The sequence below is a fragment of the Sinohyriopsis cumingii genome, unplaced genomic scaffold (assembly GCF_028554795.1).
Source record: "Sinohyriopsis cumingii isolate HCF-2022 unplaced genomic scaffold, ASM2855479v2 utg001170l, whole genome shotgun sequence".
In the NCBI taxonomy this organism is placed as follows: domain Eukaryota; kingdom Metazoa; phylum Mollusca; class Bivalvia; order Unionida; family Unionidae; genus Sinohyriopsis; species Sinohyriopsis cumingii.
The window spans coordinates 783,475-805,325 of NW_028315967.1; the positions used below are offsets into that span (position 1 = coordinate 783,475).

At 34.5% G+C, this 21,851-nt stretch overlaps 1 protein-coding gene across 6 annotated transcripts in view; it reads right to left on the bottom strand.

The window, feature by feature from the left end:
- Positions 1–21,851, bottom strand: part of LOC149772815 (aminopeptidase N-like) — a 139,300-nt gene that overhangs the window by 28,466 nt on the left and 88,983 nt on the right. For all 6 annotated transcript variants that reach the window (XR_016417590.1, XM_089947267.1, XM_089947271.1 and 3 more), the window contains exons 6-15: positions 19,592–19,709; positions 16,733–16,853; positions 14,256–14,410; positions 13,613–13,726; positions 12,049–12,183; positions 10,748–10,813; positions 9,800–9,865; positions 7,937–8,118; positions 2,097–2,197; positions 648–802 (exon numbers count right to left, since the gene is read on the bottom strand). Coding sequence is in view for 5 of the 6 variants with exons in the window: in XM_089947267.1 (XP_089803393.1) it covers positions 648–802; positions 2,097–2,197; positions 7,937–8,118; positions 9,800–9,865; positions 10,748–10,813; positions 12,049–12,183; positions 13,613–13,726; positions 14,256–14,410; positions 16,733–16,853; positions 19,592–19,709 (1,213 nt within the window). In the remaining variant the exon portion in view is untranslated. The remainder of the gene's footprint in view (positions 1–647; positions 803–2,096; positions 2,198–7,936; positions 8,119–9,799; positions 9,866–10,747; positions 10,814–12,048; positions 12,184–13,612; positions 13,727–14,255; positions 14,411–16,732; positions 16,854–19,591; positions 19,710–21,851) is intronic.

Below are 21,851 nucleotides of genomic sequence, written 5' to 3' on the forward strand. Positions count from 1 at the left end.
CATTCATTCAGGAAATTAGCGATAACAAGATTTTTGAGCTTGCCACTTGGGCAATCACATTCAACACTAGATTCTTACCATTTTATCAGTGACTAACTAGACATCATGCGACATCTGGTGAAAACCCATGGCATCATTACAGGACCTTACATCTGCACCATTTTTATTTAGGGCCAACAAGTCATCATAAGAAGTCTTTTTGCGAACACCCCATGTAATTATGGCTTCCATTCCAGTGGATTAGCGATAATATTTTCAAGCTGGCTGCTGTGGTGGCCATATATGATGTAGATCAGCACCATTTGTATTTAGCACCAGCTAGATATCATAGAAAGATTTTATAGTCAAACACCATACTAATATGGCCATCCACATACAAGGAGTAACAAACAATTTTCTTTCAAGATTGCCACTATGGCCGCCTTATTGGATATCAGTTTGGACTCATTTTCATTTATAACCAACTAAATTATATATAAAAACTGATGTTGATATGACATTCCATTTAGAATTAGCAACAATATAGTGATTTCCAAGATGGTCACGGTACTGGCCATATTGGGTGTCTGAGCAGCAGTATTTTCAATTAGGACTATCATCAGTAAAGCTAAAAAGATGAGGACTACAAAAAAGCAATTTGTATTTACCGTGTGATCAGTATTTAACTGTTGGATCAAGGCATTCCAATTATTAAGGTCATAGTTGACCCTATAGTAACCATACTGCATCACATTTCCTATGATCCACTGTGGTGAGGCTGGGTTATTGTCAGGAATTGGGACATTTACATTCATCAACATCACTGTAGGGGAAATTAAAATACACAGTAAATTCTAAAAATAAAAGATAAGATTCATTATGTCATTCATTGTCTGTCTGTCTGTCTGAATTTCTGTTTCTTTCCATACACCTATGCATTTGCCTGTGTTTATGTCTGTTTCTCTGTAGGTCCCTTTGTCTTGGTATGAGTGTATAGTAATGTTTATGCATGCAAGTATGTACATATATATGTATGAATGTATAGATGGATGGATGGATTGTTATGTATATTTAATTTGTATCATTTGTTGGCTTTCCTCATTGATTATATGCTATGTACATCTGTAGTTTGTACCTGACCTTTGTCCAAAATCAAGTTAATGATGTATATATTAAATAACAAAATACATATCTAAATGTTTCTCTATGATTGTGGATTCAATATTCAGATCATTATTAATGGTAAACATGTTTACTCTGATCTGAGTTAAAGATACAGTCTTGATTCGGACCTTAGAAACTCCTAGAATGGAAATCTCCATTAAGCTGAACGAGTAATTCCAGAAAATGGAAATTCTGATCTATGTCAAGTAGATGGGTATGTTTACATTAATATTATTCATTCTTGCCTTAACATCTGAAGCAGAATCATTCTTATTGTTGTGTTCAGTTTTTAACTTGGGTGGATTTATTTATTCAAGTTATTATTCTCTAGAATTACAAAATGCTTAATAATAAGCTTGGAATGGGACATTAATTTGGAATTATAGTGAATGCAGACAAGAACATGTTGGATTATATTATTGTGATACATCAACAGACTGTACGCCCATCACCAATCTGCGGATAATTTGCACATTAGCACATTTGAGACAATAGGCACATCAAACATCTAATATCGGACTTTATTTGGAATACCATTAAAATTCAGTTGGATCTTCATATATATTTGGACTTGTGATAGAACTTTTAGGACTATTTGGGACTTGTGATAGAACTTTTTGGACTATTTGGGATCTAATTCATAATAATGTACGTTCTATTTAAATTTTCACTTTCTTTTGTAGGGAAACAATTTTTTGTTGAATTTTAAAAATCTGTTGGTTTTCACTTGTTCCTGTTACTTAATTTGAGACAATAGAGTTGTAACAGTGTGTGTGTGTAATATTTTCCTGTACTGCTTTAATTGAAAATCATTACATCAGAACAGTTGTAGAATTATGTTAGTCACACACACACACACATACACACACACAGACACAGAGAGAGAGAGAGACACACACACACATTCTTTATGATTGTTTGTGAACTTTTAAGTGACAGGAAAACAAATTTACTTGTTGAAAGGTTCCTGTGAAACCATTTCACATCGGTATCTGTTTGGTTGAAATCCAACAGGGCGCTGGTTGTAAAAGTAAATGGTATTTCCCACTTGTACCTATAAAATAATCACATTTTATGATCATATGCAACACATAAGCCTGCCCTGTGCTTTTTGTGACCAGTCAACATTCAATTAGTTGGCTGGTCTCGTTAATTATCTGATACAACTAAAGTAAAACAATTGCTACCTATCCTTTTAGCTTAAACAGCCTTTATAAATATGGTGCACTGTGTAGTAATCAATAACGTACACACAGACAAACATAACATATTAAACTTTTCTTTTTGACACTGATATTTTTACTTAAAAATGTGTAATGAAACATATGGCTTCTAAATCTATCACAGATAAACAAGTTTTAATTCACGTAAGATATCTTCAATCAAGATTGTTATTCATTATGACACCTGAAATTGTCTGAATTTAGCTATGCTGCTCCTCCTGTATCAATGTGTTTAAAAAAAAAAAAAAACCAGGACAAAAGATAACAAGAGTCCCTTGAATGGACTGATGCTCAACTGACTAAACAGAATTTACTGCATTTCTACTGTTTAAACAAGGAGTGTTTAAACTATCTTTGATATTATTCTTCTACAGTAAAAGACTTCCAAATTCTCTGCTGTGGTGAACATATTCTATGTTAGCTTGGCACCATTTTCATTTGGATGAACTACTAGCAGACATCAAAAGAACTCTCTGGTGAAATCAACATGTCCATATAACTTTCTGTTCAGGACAGATAACAAAATTTTCAAGATGGCAGCTATGGCATGCATACTGAATGCATGAGTGGCATCATTAGGATGAATTAGACACCATAAGACATTGTTTAATAATAAAACCCATTCTAAGCAAGCATACACTAAAGAGGAGTTGAGGTGATAATAATTTCAAGATGACCACTGTTTTGACCATACTGGCCATCAGATCAACACTAATTTTTATTTTGAACCAAATATATGTCGTAAGACACCTTCTAGTCATAACCCCTTGGCAATATTACATTTCCTTCTGTAGACAATATTTTCATAATGGCGACCTTACTAGACATCAGAGAGGCACTATTTTTATTTAGGACCAACTAGACATCGCAAGAAGTCTTTAAGAGAAAACCCCATGTTGATATGTCCATCCATTCAGAGCGTGCAACAATTACAAGATCTTTACAATGGTAATTCCAGTAGCCACATTGGTTAGGGGACTGGCACCATGTTCATTTAGTACCATTTTGACATAATATGATGTATTTTGATGAAAAACCCATGTCAACATAACTTTCTGTTTTGGAGATGTAGCAATAACTAGACTTTCAAGATGGACGCTTTTGACCTTATCAAGGCTTGATAGCACTGGACAGGTGATATCATCTATAAATTCTTGTTTCCATCAATATTTCCTCAGCTATTGTTTGAGGCTAGAAATTACCTGCTCTATATTATTATAGCAATTACTGTAACAATAAGCATGGTTTTTCAGAGCATACAAGAATGATCTTTTAGAGCGTACAGGATGGTGAAGTGATCTGCAAATGAAACAGCTGCTGAGTACTGGTCAGTACATTAATCCATTTTTGCACAATTGAATTTGAAGACCACGTGGTCTACCTTGTTTGAGTCAGACAATGCCAGCTTCACGTTCCATTGCTTTACATGTCTTAACATGTATCACTTGTGGTTTTCAGCACACACTTAAATAGATTGCTACATAATAGTTTATATTTGACAGTGAGTTTTTCTATAAGTTTCAGGTCAGTAAGATTTAAACATCACAGGTCAAGTTTTTGTCAACTCTGTGCCATGCCATTTGATCTTGTACTTGTAATAAATCTGGTGCACGCTGTTTTGGGTCAGATTAACAAAATATATTCTAGTGATCCCATTTTCATAAAATCACTGTTTCACAGCTTGATACATTAAACATCATATATACATCACTATGTATTAAGTTCACTTATTTGTATATGAATACTTTGGTCATGCCCAGTTTGGTGAAATATTGATTGCTTGCCTGCAGTTCCAGGCTTAAAAAGTTGTTAAATTCATTACACTTTGAAATTGTTACTCTAAAGCTACCTATTGCATTAGCATTTTATGTCATATGTAATTATTACATGCTTCATTTTCTAATAAATATTTTTTGTAATATGCGATTATTACATGCCCAAAATTGTAACAAATATTTTATTTCACATGCAATTATTACATGCCCCACTTTTGAATACGTATTCCATGTCACTTGTAATTATTACATGCCCCACTTCTGAATAGGTATTTCATGTCACCTGTAATTATTATATGTCCCACTTCGAATACATATATCATGTCACTTGTAATTATTACATGCCCCACTTCAGAATATGTATTTCATGCCACTTGTAATTATTACATGTCCCACTTCTGAATACATATTTCATGTCACTTGAAATTATTACATGCCCCACTTCAGAATATGTATTTCATGTCACTTGTAATTATTACATGCCCCACTTCAGAATATGTATTTCATGTCACTTGTAATCATTACATGCCCCACTTCCAAATACATATTTCATGTCACTTTTAATATTACATGCCCCACTTCTGAATAGGTATTTCATGTCATTTGGAATTATTACATGCCCCACTTCTGAATAGGTATTTCATGTCATTTGGAATTATTACATGTCCCACGTCCAAATATGTATTTCATGTCCCTTATAATTATTACATGCCCCACTTCCAAATACGTCTTTCATGTCACTTGTAATTATTACATGCCCCACTTCCAGATAAGTATTTCATGTCACTTGCAATTATTACATGCCCCACTTGTGAATATGTATTTCATGCATCTCATCAAGAACTGACACCATTTTTGATATCATTTTGTGTATGCCCAAAAATAAGTATATGGACTTTTAATATACATATATCAAACTTCACACTTCTTATCCTGTTGTTTCTATATTACACTGACTTTATTCTCGTTCAAAGTTCCTTTTGATTCATGAGCAAAACATTAAATTACCACAAGTAACTTGAGGCAAATGGGATCAGACATGCCTTCACAACATGTAAAACTACTGTGTTTGTCATTTATAGAATCCCAAAGCAAATCATTGCAGGGACAATGCTTGTATTCATTGATAAATACGATATAACAGTACCATCCATGATGAATGCCATATAACAGTACCATCCTTGATGAATACGATATAACAGTACCATCAGTGATGAATACGATATAACAGTACCATCAGTGATGAATACGATATCACAGTACCATCAGTAATGAATACGAAATAACAATACCATCTGTGATGAATACCATATAACAGTACCATCCTTGATGAATAGGATATAACAGTACCATCAGTGGTGAATACGATATAACAATACCATCAGTGATGAATCTGATATAACAGTACCATCAGAGATGAATACAATATAACAGTACCATCCTTGATGAATACGATATAACAATACCATAAGTAATGAATTCGATATAACAGTACCATAAATGATGAATATGATATAACAGTACCATAAGTTATGAATACGACATAACAGTAACAATCATGATGAACACGATATAAAAATACCATCAGAGATGAATATGAAATAACAGTACCATCCTTGACGAATACGATATAACAGTACCATCCTTGATGAATATGATATAACAGTACCATCCATGATGAATACGATATAGCAGTACCGTCAGTGATGAATATGATATAACAGTACCATAAGTGATGAATACAATATAAAAGTACCATCTGTGATGAATGCCATATAACAGTACTATCTGTGATGAATACAATATAACAGTACCATAAGTGATAAATACGATATAACATTAACATATGTGATGAATACGATATAAAAGTACCATCCATGATGAATATGATATAACAGTACTATCAGTGATGAATGCCATATAACAGTACCATAAGTGATGAATATGATATAACAGTACCATATGTGATGAATATGATAGAACACTACCATCAGTGATGAATACCATATGTGTGTGTGACTGTGTGTGATTCGGATTTTTAACATATCTTTAACAATTTTTTAAGTCATATCCCTATGATGTCTACAGTGTGACAGTTTATAGTGATATCTTGCACTGGGGCATCATGCCGCAGACATGTAGCATGATATCCCACCCAGTCACATTATCTTGACACCAGGCAGACCAGACCTAACACTAACCTCTTAATGCAGAGTGCCTAGTGAGGCAGCTGTTAGTACCATTTTCATTAAGTCTTTGGTGTGACTCGACCAGGGTTCAAACCCACAACTTTCCGCATGCAATGTGGATGCTCAACCCACTAGGCCACCCAAGTGGTGATAAATACCATATAACATACAATCAGTGATTAATACCACAAAACAGTACCATCAGTTAAACGGGTTGCTGAGGCAAATGGTTCGATCACAGCATGCATCTCACATTCTGAAGTTTAATCTTTGGTAGCATAATTAGTTCACACAAATAATATGCATGTACAGGAATGAACATACTGAGTTTTAATTGTTTTTGGTTACACATGTCAATCAAAAATGTGCGAGGCCATATTTTCATTTTAATTTCTTTTGCCCTGGGATTTGGATTTCCAATGGTTCACAGAGATGCCTTTTGGTCATGAAAATTCCTCTCATTCTAACCCTTGTACATTGTGATTTTATATTGACACATGCATACAAAATGCCAGATCTACTGCGATATAATGCGACTGAGGTTACTGGTATGCCTTGATTTGAGAAATATGCATAAATACACGTTCCTGTTGATGTGTCATCTATGCCACCAATGAAAATCTTACAAAACGTTTTGTCTATACACTTATAAATATCTCCTTGTTTGCAAAATCAGTAATTGTCTGGTTTTGAGAGGTTCAATTTCATTTGGATTGTACTTGGAGGTGAATTTTTTTGAATGGCTGTTTTTTATGAGATAATCATTGTATAAACAAGTGAGGACAATTGTTTTTGCATCGTTCTTTATCATTTTCTAAATAATTTCAATTGCTTAAAGGCTTTCACAAAACTTTCAATGAATTTACCTTTTGTTGCTTGTCCACCAAATTCAAATGGGTGGATACAGGGCAACCTTGGCTGTATTATATGTCACTTCTACGCTGATACCAACATGCCAATATGTTTTCAATATATGAGGGACAATTCATGTTTCTATAAGATTTGGGATATAAATGGATTTGGTATGAAAAGGCAACATGAACTGATAATGATTTTTTGAAGAGAGAGAGATGTTTTGACATAATGAATTAATTTCAGTACAGTGGTGAATTCTAGGTAAAAATATTAGAGGCTGTGACCGGTACTCAGCACGAGATAGTATTGTCAGGTACTGTAACTGCAGCTACACATTTGTTTGCATCTTTCAAGCTGGCTGTATGCAGGATCGCATGACCACACTTTGAGGCCATTATTTCTTTGAATTTACTCAAAAGACAACAGGATTTTAAATGTTTGTTTCTATGACCTGGCAAGGTCAAATATTATTAAATGGGTTTCATTAACCACCATGGTGATTTGGGAATGGAGAAATTTGCAGTATTGAAGTATTTAATGAAGTCCTTGATATTAAAAGTCCATATGGTATACATGTATATGGATTGTGTCGGCTGAGAAACGGAGAACCCCACAAACAGAAAGATGGACAGATACATACCAGCATATGTACAGGGACTACAACAACAAACAGACACATGCATCCAAGTGCAGATGCACTCGAACACACAATAACTGCATAAAGACAGACAGACAGATATAAAAAGAGTACCCGAATGATGAATTATATTTCATAGGATCTGTGGCATTGCGATCCCTAAGGTATCGTGTCTGGAGCAGCTGAAGTGTGTTTCCATTTACAACCTTCACATATACTGTCGGATAGTTCATCTGCAGAACCCAGGTGTCCATTATGTCTTTAACATTCACTGCTTTATTTTCATCTTGGGATTGCTGAGGCCGAAATAATAATAATCATAATAATAATATGGGAATCAGAGAAAATATCAGTTTTTTAATACATGCTATATATATATATATATATATATATATATATATATATATATATATATATATATATATATATATATATATATTGATCGTATTTTATGTATATAATGTAAGGATAATTAAGAAAGAATAGAATTCACTTAAATAACCAATTATTTGTAAAACAGAATTCTGAAAACAATTGTCTCCCCATTTCATGGTAAATTGACTGAAGAAAACATGCAAAAATTATTGTTAATTCTTCCTAGATAATTACAGATATATATAAATTACTAGAACATAGATAATTAAAGATATATATAAATTACAAGAACACCTTCATAATATCATAATACTTTGGGATGTGATAAAGTTTCAAGTTTCTAAATACAATATTTTGTACATTTTTGCATTGTATATGAGAAACTAGCACAATAGTGGATATTAGTCCCGTAGTGACAGTTCAAGATATTTACTCTGAATAAGAATTCAAAAAAATTTAACCCGTCAAATTTTCTTGCAGTTATAAATAAAATTAACTTGTTTTATATTTTATCTGGAGATGCATGTATCAGGATTTCTTCTTCTTCTGACCTGATACGTAAAAAGCAGACGGAGGAAAGTCAGTACTCTGATCTGTGACCTTGCCCTTGAATATATGACCTTGAAGGTGATGCCCATCACACTTCAAATACCTAACTTGAACCAAGTTTTACCCATCTATTTGAAACAGGTGCAGAGTTACATTAAAGAAAGGCAATACTGAAAACACTAACCTTTAGCTTTAAATCAATTATCCTAAAAGTGGCACCCAATATGCCCCATAGCAGTGATATAGCACTGTAACAAGTTTCATTAACTTGTCTCAAATGGCATTAATGATAGAGAGTGGAGAAGGAAGTATAACGAGCAGATGGACAAACAAATGAACAAATAGTTGGACGGACAGAAATGAAAATGCTATGTCCCCACTTTCCTCTAAAACTCCGGGGGGGGGTAGGGGATAAGGGGGCATTAAAATATGCTGACAGTTAATGTAGCATTAAAATTAGTCCTACCTGTATCAGAGCATTCCAAAAGGTCATAGTGGAAAGCTGCACCATATCTTTTACTGCTGTTAAAGTAGTGCTACCCTCACGGCTGGATTATCCATTGAGCAAAGTGGGCAATGTGCCCAGGACCCCCAAAGCTCAAGGGGCCCCATATACTATTGTCTGATTTCACAGCCAGGGCCCCCAAGGCTCAAGGGGCCCCGTATATTGACTGATTTCACAGCCAGGGCCCCCAAGGCTCAAGGGGCCCCGTATATTGACTGATTTCACAGGCAGGGCCCCCAAGGCTCAAGGGGTCCCATATAGTATCATCTGATTTCACAGGCAGGGCCCCCAAGGCTCAAGGGACCCCATATAGTATCATCTGATTTCACAGGCAGTGTTGTTAATAATACTATAACCATATCTATGGACAAGGCATGATAGCTAAGGGCCCCTATGTTGATTGTGCGAAAGGCCCCCAAAGGCCTTAATCTGGCCCTGGCTACCCTGTGTTAGGGCATTCCAGAGGTCTTCATGGAAAGCAATACCATACCTTCTACTGGACAGATAAAATCTACTGACAATTAATTAAGTTGTAAAAGTTTGCCTACCTGAGTCAGGGCATCCCAGAGGTCATCATGGAAAGCAGCACCATACCTTATATTATTCAGATACCTCTGAAATGTTTGAAACAACAAGAAAAAATAATTTAATATGAAACTGCCATTTAAATCTATATACAGAGTTCCTGAAAGAATCAATGAAGAGTTACTAATATACCATAATTAACGTGGTATTTGTCCAGGTTTGGTCAATGAGGCACTCGGCTTGGACAATACTAGAATCCTACTGAACAACGTAGACTAACAAGATGCCTTCCTTAATTGAGAAAATAAGAATAAAAAGGTCTTTTTGGTACAAAGCTTTTATGTGCAGTCTCTTTTGATAAGAATATTTTTGTAACAATGAAATAAATTTATCGATACAACCTTAACAGGGTAAAGCAATTAACATAGAATTCTTTTAATATCTCGTTGCAAAATTGCAACTTTAGTATCTCTCTAGTCCAAGTTTAATTTACTCTATTCTAAAAATGCAAAGTTATGAAAAACCTCAATATATATACACACACACACACACACAAACATATATATCACAAACTTGTATCATATAAAGATGTTGTTGTTGTTGTTGTTGTAGGGTTTAATGCCATTTTTCAGTACATGATAGGCTATACATGGCGGCCAGTATTAATGGTGGAGGAAGAACAATGGCAATGATCCGTAACAGAAAGCGCTTTAGACCACTTGGCCACTTGGGGCCTCCATATAAAGATGTCAAGGAGTAATTGTTAATTCTGTTCAAGGGTGAAAAATATTTGTTTCTTCCTAACATGTGATGCTGTTTAAATTTACTTTTAATTTGTTCATTACATACATACATACATACATACATACATACATACATACATACATACATATGTGCATTAATACACACACACACATCACCACTTCCTCCTTCTTGGTTTTAGCCAGCACTGCAAATTAACTCCAACTTACCGTCAAACCTTTCTGGAAAGTTTCCTCTCCCAAGAAAAACCTCATCATTCTGATAATAGAGGCTCCCTGGAAGAAAAATTAAAAATATGTATGTCCCTATGTATGTCTGTATGTGTATATCTGTCTGTATGTGTGTATATCTGTCTGTCTGTTGTTGTTGTTGTTGTTGTTGTGGGCTTTAACACCATTTTTCAGCACACGATAGGCTAAACATGGCTGCCAGTATTAATGGTGGAGATAACCAGGAAAACCTCAAACAGAACCACCGACCCACGAGAAGCTACTGGCAAGCTTTCTCATATACCCACATTGGCCAAATCCGAGACTCGAACCCACACAGACAGAGGTGAGATGGCAGTGATCTGTAACGGAAAGTGCTTTAGACCATTCAGGGCCCCCCGTCTGTCTGTATGTGCGTATGTATGTCTGTATGTGTGTGTGTCTGTCTGTCTGTCAGTATGTCTGTATGTATGTGTGCATGTATGTTGGTCTGTCTGTCTGTATGTCAGTATCTATGTCTGTCTGTCTGTATGTCTGTATGTATGTATGTATGTCTGTCTGTCTGTATGCATGTATATATGAATGTCTATGTATGAATGTCTGTCTGTATGTATATATGGCTGTCTGTCTGTCTGTATGTATGCATGTGTGTGTATGTGTGTATGTATGTATGTATATGTGTGTGTGTGTATGCATGTATATATCTATGTTTATATCTGTGTGTGTGTGTGTGTGCCTATGACCAGTAGAGCTGAAACTGAAATTCTATATTTGATAACAAGTTGCCTTTTATGATGGCTGCCATGAAGGCTATATTGAATGTTAGACTGGAATCACCTTTATTTAAGAAGACGTTTAATGAGAACTGCATGCTGATATGACCATCCATTCAGGGGGGATTGCAATAACAAGATTTTCAAGATGCCGCTGTGGCAGTCATATTGGTCCTCAGATAGGTATAACCTTTTTGACTTAGTTCCAGCAAAGTATTATAAGAAGTCTTTCAGTGAAAACCTCATTTTGATATGATCATCGATCAGGAGGAGTAGCGCTGGCAAGATTTCAAGATGACTGCTGTGTCGGTCATATTGGATGTCCGGGCAGCACCCTTTTCATTTATGACCAATTAGACCATGGGATGAATGTGTGTTGAAAATTTCATGGTCATCTCCTAGCAGTTTAGGAGGAATAATGATAACAAACTTGTGCCATGGACGGATGAATGGCGGACAACATACCATCCCATAAGCTCTTCTAATTTTTTACCATAAGAGCTAAAAATCAATATATCACAAACCTACCTTTCCATAGGATATTCTGTCAAAAATCTCATTGATTTCATCAGGATGGCTCACTGGTACATATACAGGATGAGAGGATACCAAACCATCAAAATTAAATACGTCTTGTACATCATCGATGACAATTTGTTCAAACTGAAAGCAAACACATCAGCTGACTTTATTATGCATGTTTTATTTATTTCTTAAAGAAACAATGATTGGGAAATAGTTTTGCCACCAAAATATTGTTAGGTCAAGTTAGTAAACCTGTTTGAAAATAGCATCGATTTATGGTATTGATTTGTTGATTTTCATAACACTGGTTTACTTACAAAAATTGGTGATATTTTTAATCACCTGTAAAAATACTTCCAACAGTGTAAAATAGCATTCTCTTTCACTCCATAAGGTCATGTGTTCTTTGCAGTCCTCATAAACTCTGCACATCACAATGGAAGGAGTTATAAGGCAGTAGTATACCATGGTGACAAGAAGTTTTCCTTTTCATTGAAATTATATTTTAACTTTGATATTTAACTGCAACAGAAAAGAGTGTCAATGTTTCATGGGCATCAAAGATAAATTTCCTAATTAAAAATATGCCTATACGAAACAGATACACCTGCCAATATTGTACAATTGAATGACAATTTTATACTCCAAAACAGGGGCCATAACTCCATTAAATGGTAAAATTAAATTTTACCTGGTTCTTCTTAATGAAAAGCCTTATGAAATATTTGGTTTAATTCCATTAAATCCTTCAAAAGTTTTAAGAGTGCAAGTTTTGAGTTAAACAGGGGTCAAAACACAATAAAATGTTGTGGGGAAAAAGGCTGAAATTTGAAACTGACCTAGGTCTTGGCAGTGTAAAGTCCAAACTGGATTTCAGATCACGAAATCCTACAAAAGTTATTGTGCGGAAACAAATTCTGAATGTTACAAGGCAGACATATTCCACCCCATTGATATAGTGGGTCATAAGAACAGTGTTAATATAGTATGAGCAAATGTGCCTGCAACTGACAGTTCATTGTTGCACATGAACTGATTGAGGGATTGAACAAAACCTTTTAACACTATGTCAGTTTTACATACCAATTAAAGAATGACACTGAAACTTTTGCTTTCAATGTTTATCTTTACATAATTTTACAATGCTAGATTTAACCATGCACAATTGCTGTAAAAGCATCTGTTTCAAACAAATTGGTTTTTGCCGTCAGATTAATCTACGTATACCATTAAATCGCGTTTTTGCACTGTCGTAAGATATAGGACCCATTAAAACAAAAAGAAGATTGTGTAGATTAAGTAGCCAATGTTATGCAAAAGAACTATTTATATGACAGGAGCGTAAATGGAATTTTTTTTAGACTAGCTCTCTTCTCGAGTGAAATTTCTGAACCACGAACCTGAAGCGTTGGTCGTATGCTTACATAATATGTTGGTTAATTCCCAAAGAACAATCATTCACATGGCAATTTCTGTCATGAATTTTCCAGTTTTACAATTCTGAATGTACTGCCTAAGTGAACTGCTCATGGACAATTATTCTTTGTTGAATTATGCTTCAATTTACCATTTTCCAGTCTGGATGAACATGGTCAACACCCATATACTCCACGAAACTGGCAAATCCTTCATTGAGCCATAGATCGTCCCACCATGATGGTGTTACCAGATTGCCGAACCACTACATTGGAAAACAGATGTTACAAATTAGCTAGTAGATACAAAATATGGCATTGTGTAAGATAGCCAGACATATATAACATGTACTACAAAAATGGTAGTTGACCAAATGTTTATTTTATTCCATTCAATACACCAATATGGTTGAGACTGAAATATCTTTGAAGAGAAGACACTATAGTCCACCAGCTCTGCAAAAGGGACGAATAGTAACCTTCGTTGTTGCTCATCAGATGAAATACATTTTTATTTTGTATTAATTTTTCATACACAGCAGGCCTATCCTTGCCTACTACATCTTTCATAATGAAGCACTGGATTGATTCTATCATAGGAAGAGAAGCACTGGAATTCATTTGCAGTCATAATTGTTATTTGATGATTAGTATAGCATAGTTTTTGCATTATACTGTTTACAAAAATGTTTTAAAATGACTTTCATTTATATAATACAAAAGACAAATAAATGGTAACTGTTCACTGCATTTATCTGATATTAAAATTTTATCAAACAAATTTTTTCTTCTCACCTGATGTGCCAATTCATGAGACACCACTACAGCGACTCTTTGCTTGTTTCCTGCTGAGGACACGCCCTCTTCATACAACATGGCAGTTTCACGGTATGTGATCAGGCCCCAGTTTTCCATTGCTCCAGCTGAGAAGTCTGGGATAGCTATCATGTCTGCCATGAAAAAAATACATGTACGATGGGGCCCATTCGAAAATGCAAATTCAAATCCAACAACTCTTTGGGTGATATATACAATAAACATTTAGAACTGCATTATATAGTAGTATTAATATTGCTTTTAATGAGATTTGTCTTAAAAAGAAAACCTTTGAATGGCCTCATTTTCTTTGAATGAAAAATTTATTCAGCGAGTGGTATATCATTAATACAGCGTAATATTATACATATATTTTGTTTATATCACATACAAATACAAAGTTAAGATATGCTCGAGGCACCTGTGTATTGACAGAGTGAATGAACTGACATCCCTGTGAGTGAGTCCGCTACAAAATATAGACGTATGCCTCTTGTTGTTGTTCACAATCATATATGCAAATTCATAAGCTGATTGTTTTCTTTTTGAATTTCTATTTTATTCACATTAATTAAATCAACATAAGACACACTCAAAATTTAAACATGAAATATGGTTTTTATGAAGAAATTAGTGCACTACAAACACAGTTAGCTTCTTGTACAATGAACTTGAACACCAGGCATTCATGTATTGGCGTATGGAAATTAGCATGGAATAGAAACTAAGTGAAATGAGGAACCAACAAGAGGTAATTAAAATATTTTAATGTATGTACAGTTGATCTAAGTCATTATTCTGCTCTTATTAACATTTAAAAGGAATATAAAATTCTCTCTCTGTCTCTCTCTCTTCCTCACCCCCTTTGGATGGTTTAACATAACCATCATTCATAGATCCAGAGTCATTGTTGTATAACACAAGCGAAAATCCCCAATGCTCATATATGTTTGGAAATGTTCATATTTATTCATTGGTTTTTAGAATATTATAATAGGTTTCAGAAACAACAACAGAGCTTTAAATACTATACAGTATGAGTGCCTCGTAACCAAAAAATTTAACATAGTGTCAACTGGCTATTGCAACTGTGTATCACTGATATTATAAACACTGTACATAGATCCCAAGGAAAGTGTAAACATACCATTACCATGAACCATATTAGAGTTGGTTACTTGATACAAGTTCAGTTTGAATGTTTTCATCCAGCACAATTTGTTTTTCTCTCTCACTCCAGATTTTTGACTTATTTTGTCCCTTACAGATGAGAGGGGAGAGGGGAATGGAAAAAGAAAGAATTCCAATGAAACTGTGCACCATTTTAATTTCATTTACAAAATGGAGACCATTAATACTTTTTATCATTATTTTTCATATGTTATTTATGATTAATGAGTGGAAATTCATCATTGATCTGGCCTGCAGTTGAAAGAATATTTATTTATTCGTATTATCTCTATAAATAAAAGTTTTATAGAACAATATTAATAAGCCTCTTTTCTTACATACATTTTCATTTCATGCTTAATTATAAAGGGCAACTATTGCTGCTATACATACAGGACAAAATCTGGTCATATATATATATATATATATATATATATATATATATATATATATATATATATATGTATGTATATAGATACATACATACATACATATACACCAGACAGAATGGAAAGTGCTAGCCCTGGATTCTATAGAAGAATGCTTGATCATAGCACTAGGCAGAATTAATATTTTAATACAAATAATACTATCATACAGGTTAGAGAATGTTTAATTTATACTCTACAGAGATTCAAACCCAGGTTCATGGGTAAATGGCACCCATCGCCTTGCCTGCACACACAAGTCCATATTCCCTCACAACTAAGCACACATCACCAACATTGATGTTATTCAATCGGTGTTATATGCAGTCATGTGTAGATTGAATAACATCATTTTTGGTGATGTATGCTTAGTCATGACAGAATATGGGCTCATGTGTGCAGGCAAGGCGATGGGTGCCATTTACCCGTGGACCCGGGTTCGAATCTCTGTAGAGTACGAACTGAAAATTGTCCTACCTGTATGAAAGTAGTATTTGTATATATATATATATATATATATATATATATATATATATATATATATATACACATACACACACACACACACACACATACACGCACACACACATAACAGGTAGGCGGCATAGAGAAATATAGTTTGCCTTCATTTCAACCTAAAGCAAGGTCTTCCTCTAAAAACAATGAATTACATCAAAACAGGCAAACACACACAAAGTGTAAAACAATAAATTTGTACATTTTGGCAGGGTGGAAAAACTACCCATTTGGATGAAAAGGTGTAAGTTAAAGGAAACTAATAAAATAACAATAAATAACTACTAGGAAGAGATCCATTATCTATTGAATAATATGTGTATACATGTATTACAATCCTACCTTGCTTAGGTAGCGGGTATTTAACATCAAAATATTTCTCAAAATATTCTAGAATTCTAACTCCTACATCCAGTGAGTAATTGGCTTGTTGAATAGCTGCTGGTCTGGCCCATGCGCCGTACTGTAATAATAATAATAATCATGATAATAATAATAATAATAGAAATATAATCTTTATGTTAACAAAAAAATGAAACCAGGATTATATATTTATAAAATTGTAATTATTTTAGCATGTGGTATACATACTTCAGTCAGCTATTCTTGCATCATTCACTTCCTAAAACACATTTAATCCAAAATTATTATTATTATTATTATTATTATTATTATTGGCAGTGATAGTAGTAATGATTTTGATGACAACAACAATTACTGCTACAACTACCTCATAATAATGGTAACTTAGAGCCTTAGTAAAATGTGTTCTGCATTATAACTCATACATCAATGTCAATGGTTTAGGGAGACGAGGGTATGAACTAGCAAAAATTGGAATATGTCCGTGGGGACCAGTCATTGCAGTTGCTGTTGCTCTTTTTGCTAAAATAAAAATTATGAATGGGCTGAGTATGGTTGTAACTGATGGTCACTACAGCTGCTAGAAGATTGGATGCAAGAGTGAGATGACTTAATTTTCGATGTTAATTGTAAACAACAGATGTTCAACAACTAAGTTATCATCTAAATAAATAATTGGACTTTACGGGACATAAAGCATCAGTATGCCACAGTAGTGTCCATCAAATATATTGAAGATATCTCCAACTAATTAAAATCATTGGTTGATGTTTTCTGCTCAAATAAATGTACATCTTTACATTGAACTGATCCTCATCATTAGCATTTGTTGTTAAATGGGAAAAACTGGTAAGTTTGTAATATGGGGGTGGTATTAATACAGGGGTGGTCACAATGAAAAGGTGTAAATTGTTCCAAGAATTATTGTCATGTGTTTACTTTTTTACTTTATTTGTACTAAGGCTAATAATCTGAAATTTTAGTAAAAAATTTTAATAAAAAAAGAGTCCCTATTATTTATCAAGATCGCCTTTAATACAGGGAAGAAATATTGCTTAACTTTGTGGTTAATCTATGGTGTGGATGGAAGTAAGAACGGACATATACAGTGATGCAAAAGTGATTGCTATGGAGAATTTCCGATTAAGTCGGGCTCTGCAAAACTGACTTAACTTTGGATATTGTGAGAACGAGTAACGACAATGATAAACATATGAGTAGTTTTTGGCTCGGACAAACCACTCAAAAATAGACCAAAGCATAGAAAAAGGACTCCAAAACATGCAAAAACCATAATTATCAGTGAAACGCAAAATAAAACCAAAATCACTTTAGACTTAAATTGTAGGTACAGCATTTGTACCTAATAAAGCAAATACATCTATGTATGTATGTATGTATGCATGTATGTATATGCGTATTTTGGAGTCCTTTCTAAAAGTGTTTGTCAGACATTCAAACCATATCTAGAATTGTCATGCTATACAAGATACGGAGTTAAGACAATGGCTATAGCAGATTCTGCCCCACTGCAACATTATAGTGTTTAGCAGCCCATGTTATTGAGGAGAAAAACAGATTGGTTTAGAGTGGCAAGATATTTTTATTTGCTTGTTTCAATACTATATTTAAGTCATTAAAAACAATGGAATTAGCCCACTCGAAATTGAATGATACCTTGACACCCCTCACATCGCAAGTTTTATCATAGGTAAAAGCAGAGCTAACATATAAAATATAGAATTTTCATATATTTCTATGCAAAACAGATCGTTGAATACTCAACGAAAAGCTAAGTCTAAATAAATTTGTTCAATTTAGCTAAATTATTTTGAACTAAAGTTCAGCAATATTGTGCTGAAATTACAGCGCTGTCAGTAATGTGCTGAAATTACAGTGCTGTCAGTAATGTGCTGAAATTACAGCGCTGTCAGTAATGTGCTGAAATTACAGTGCTGTCAGTGAGAGTTTACTCTAATTCAAGAGCTTTTCCAATGAGAATCAAGTACTATACACGAATTACAGTGTGGTCAAAAATTTCTGTACAGGATGCATCTATGACATTTCTTTGAAACCAATCTTGTGTTATGGCACAATGTTCATTTAAGAACCACTAGACATTATAAGAAGTATTTCAGTGGAAATCCCATGTTGATTGAACCATCCATTCAGAAGGAGTGGCAATAACAAGATTTTCATGATGAGTGCTGTGAAAGCCGATTTAGTACCAAATTGCTTCCATTTTTTTTGTTTAAGACCAACTAGATATTACAAGAAGTCTTCTGGTGAAAACTACATGTCAATATGCCTTTCTGTTCAGGAGAAGTAGCGATAACTTTCAAGATTGCTGCTTTGGTGGCCACACTGGATATACTATCGGTTCCATTTTCATTCAGAACCAAACAAGTATCACACAAATGTGTATTAGTTTAAACCCCATGTTGATATGACCATTCATTGTGGAGGAGTAGCCATAACAAGGTTTCCAAGACAGCCACAATGATGACCAAATTGGATGTCAGAGAGGTGCCATTTTCACTTTGGACCAACCAAACCTTGTGATGAGTGTGTGTGTATTAAAGTTTCATGGTGATTATCCAAATAGTTTAGGAGGAGTGGTGATAACAAACTTGTGCTAACAAACAATGGACAAGAGACCATCCATCAAGCTCTTCTGGTCTATGACCAGCAGAGCTAAAACACATGCACTTATTTGCCGTACCTTCTATGTAATTTGATGGTGGGGCAAATTTTGTTGTTACTCTTTATCATTGCTAAGAAATAAATTAATCTCACCTGATTTAGAGTAAACTTATTTTCATGACATGAAGTACCTACCGTAACATTACCAGACGTAGTATTAGTGAGGACATTGAAATCGCAAATGATGAAAGCAAGGAGGTATGTTGACATAATCGGTGTCGTTTGAAAATGATCAGCGACCCATCCATCACCCCTAAAAAATCAACAGTTTAAATATTATTCGAAACATTGTTTAATATCTTTTTCCTAAATAAAGCATGTCATACAAATTAAAATGAATGCAGGCACAAACATGCATGGCTATGAAAATAATTCGGGTGATAACTGCTTATCAAAGTGAGACAAATTACAAATATAATAAAATAGTGGTTTCATCAACTTATCTGGTGACGTGAAATATTTCTGGCAATCAACAGTTCGGATAATGAAGTTTTTATTGTATATTGTATTAGAAACCTTAACATGGCATTACAGTAGTTTAAATTCATTGAAAGTTCCTATAACTAGGTTTGGATACTAGAAGCTCCACTGTTGCACACAGAGCCATAGTAACGTAAATGATAAGCCAGGCAAAAATGACACGAGTTCCCTGAAGGACAAAGTAGACTTAATTAAAAGTCTTTTGGTTAAAACCCCTTGTCATATGAATCGGGAAAGTAGTGCCAACAAGATTTTTAAGACAGTCATCATATCAGCCATATTGGATGCACAATTGGCACCATTTTCATTAAGGACAAATTAGGTATTATAATAAGTCTATTGGTGAAAACCCCAATGCAGATATATCAAAACTATTGGGAGATGCAGCACTAACAATTTTTTCAAGAGAGCCCCAGTGGATCCCTTATAATTAAGAATAGACATTTTTATTAAGGACCAACTAAACACCATAAGCGCTCGTCTGATGAGAACACCATGCCAAAAATAACTTTCCATTGAAAAGAAGGAATGAAAACAAGATTTTCATGCTGGGCTAGTGTTAGATGTCAGATCAGCATCATTTAAATTATTAGCAACAAAACTTTGTACAGTGTCTTTTGGTGACAACACTATACTGATATGAGTATTCATTAAAAAAAGCAGTGATAACAACATCTCAACTCTTGACACTGTGGCATCCATACTGTACATTGTGTTATCCATATTAGACAAGAGATCAAAACAATATTCATCATTACTAACTAGATATCATAAAAGTCTTCTGGTAGAAACAATATGCCAATATGACTTCTTTACATGGCTGCTGTGGCATTCATAATGGTCATCATATCAACACTATTTGCAATTCGAACCAACTTAACATCATAAGACATTCTCTGGTGAAAACCACACATCCGTATGGCTGTTCAGATGGAATTGTGATACCTAGACCCTTTTAAGATGTTTGCCATATTGGATGTCACTTTTATTGAGGACAAGCTAGGTGACATATTAAGTCTTTTAGTGAAACCCCATTTTGATCTGACCATCCATGCAGGTGGAGTAGCAATAACACTATTTTTAAGATGGCCACTGAGGGGGCCATATTGGCTGTCAGATCCATATAATTTTCATTTAGAACCAACTGGACATCAGTAGAAATGCTTTAATGAAAACTCCATGTTGATGTGACCATCCATTGAGGAGATGAGCAAATAATAGTTGTCATGGCAGCCATACTGGACATCAGATTGGCACCATTGTCATATAACCAACTGGAGAGTGTAACAAACCCTTTAGTGACGACCCTGTGTTGAAGACTCCGTGTTTATATGACCGTTTATGTAGGAGGATTAGCGATACAAGATTTTCAAGATGGAGATCAGATCAAAACCATTGTCATTTAGCACCATCTAGACATCATGAGAAATCTTTTAGTTAAAACCCTATGTTGATATGACAATTCGTTCTGGAGGAGTAGCGATGACACGATTTTCAAGATGGCCATTGTGGTGGCCATATTGGATGTCCAAGCAATATTGTTTTGTATTCAGGACCAATTCAAGTACTAAATGATTGGATAAATGTGTGGATAAAGCTTCATGACAATCTTGCAAGTAGCTTAGAAGGATAACACACTTGTGCTAAAGGATGGACTGATGATGGACGAAAAACCATCCCATCCCATAAGTTCTTGTTTATGACTAATAAACAATAGTCTCCCAAAGGGACAAACACTCAATGGGGCAAAAAGAATCTCCAAGAATTCAATATAAGACCATTTCTTCCTTTTAACTGTTGAAACAATCTCTATTATTATTCAGCGATAAGAATATTTTCAAATTAACTGCTTTCGGGCACACATTGGAGGCTAGCTCAGTAATATTTTCTTTTCGGACAAATCATCATTAGAAGC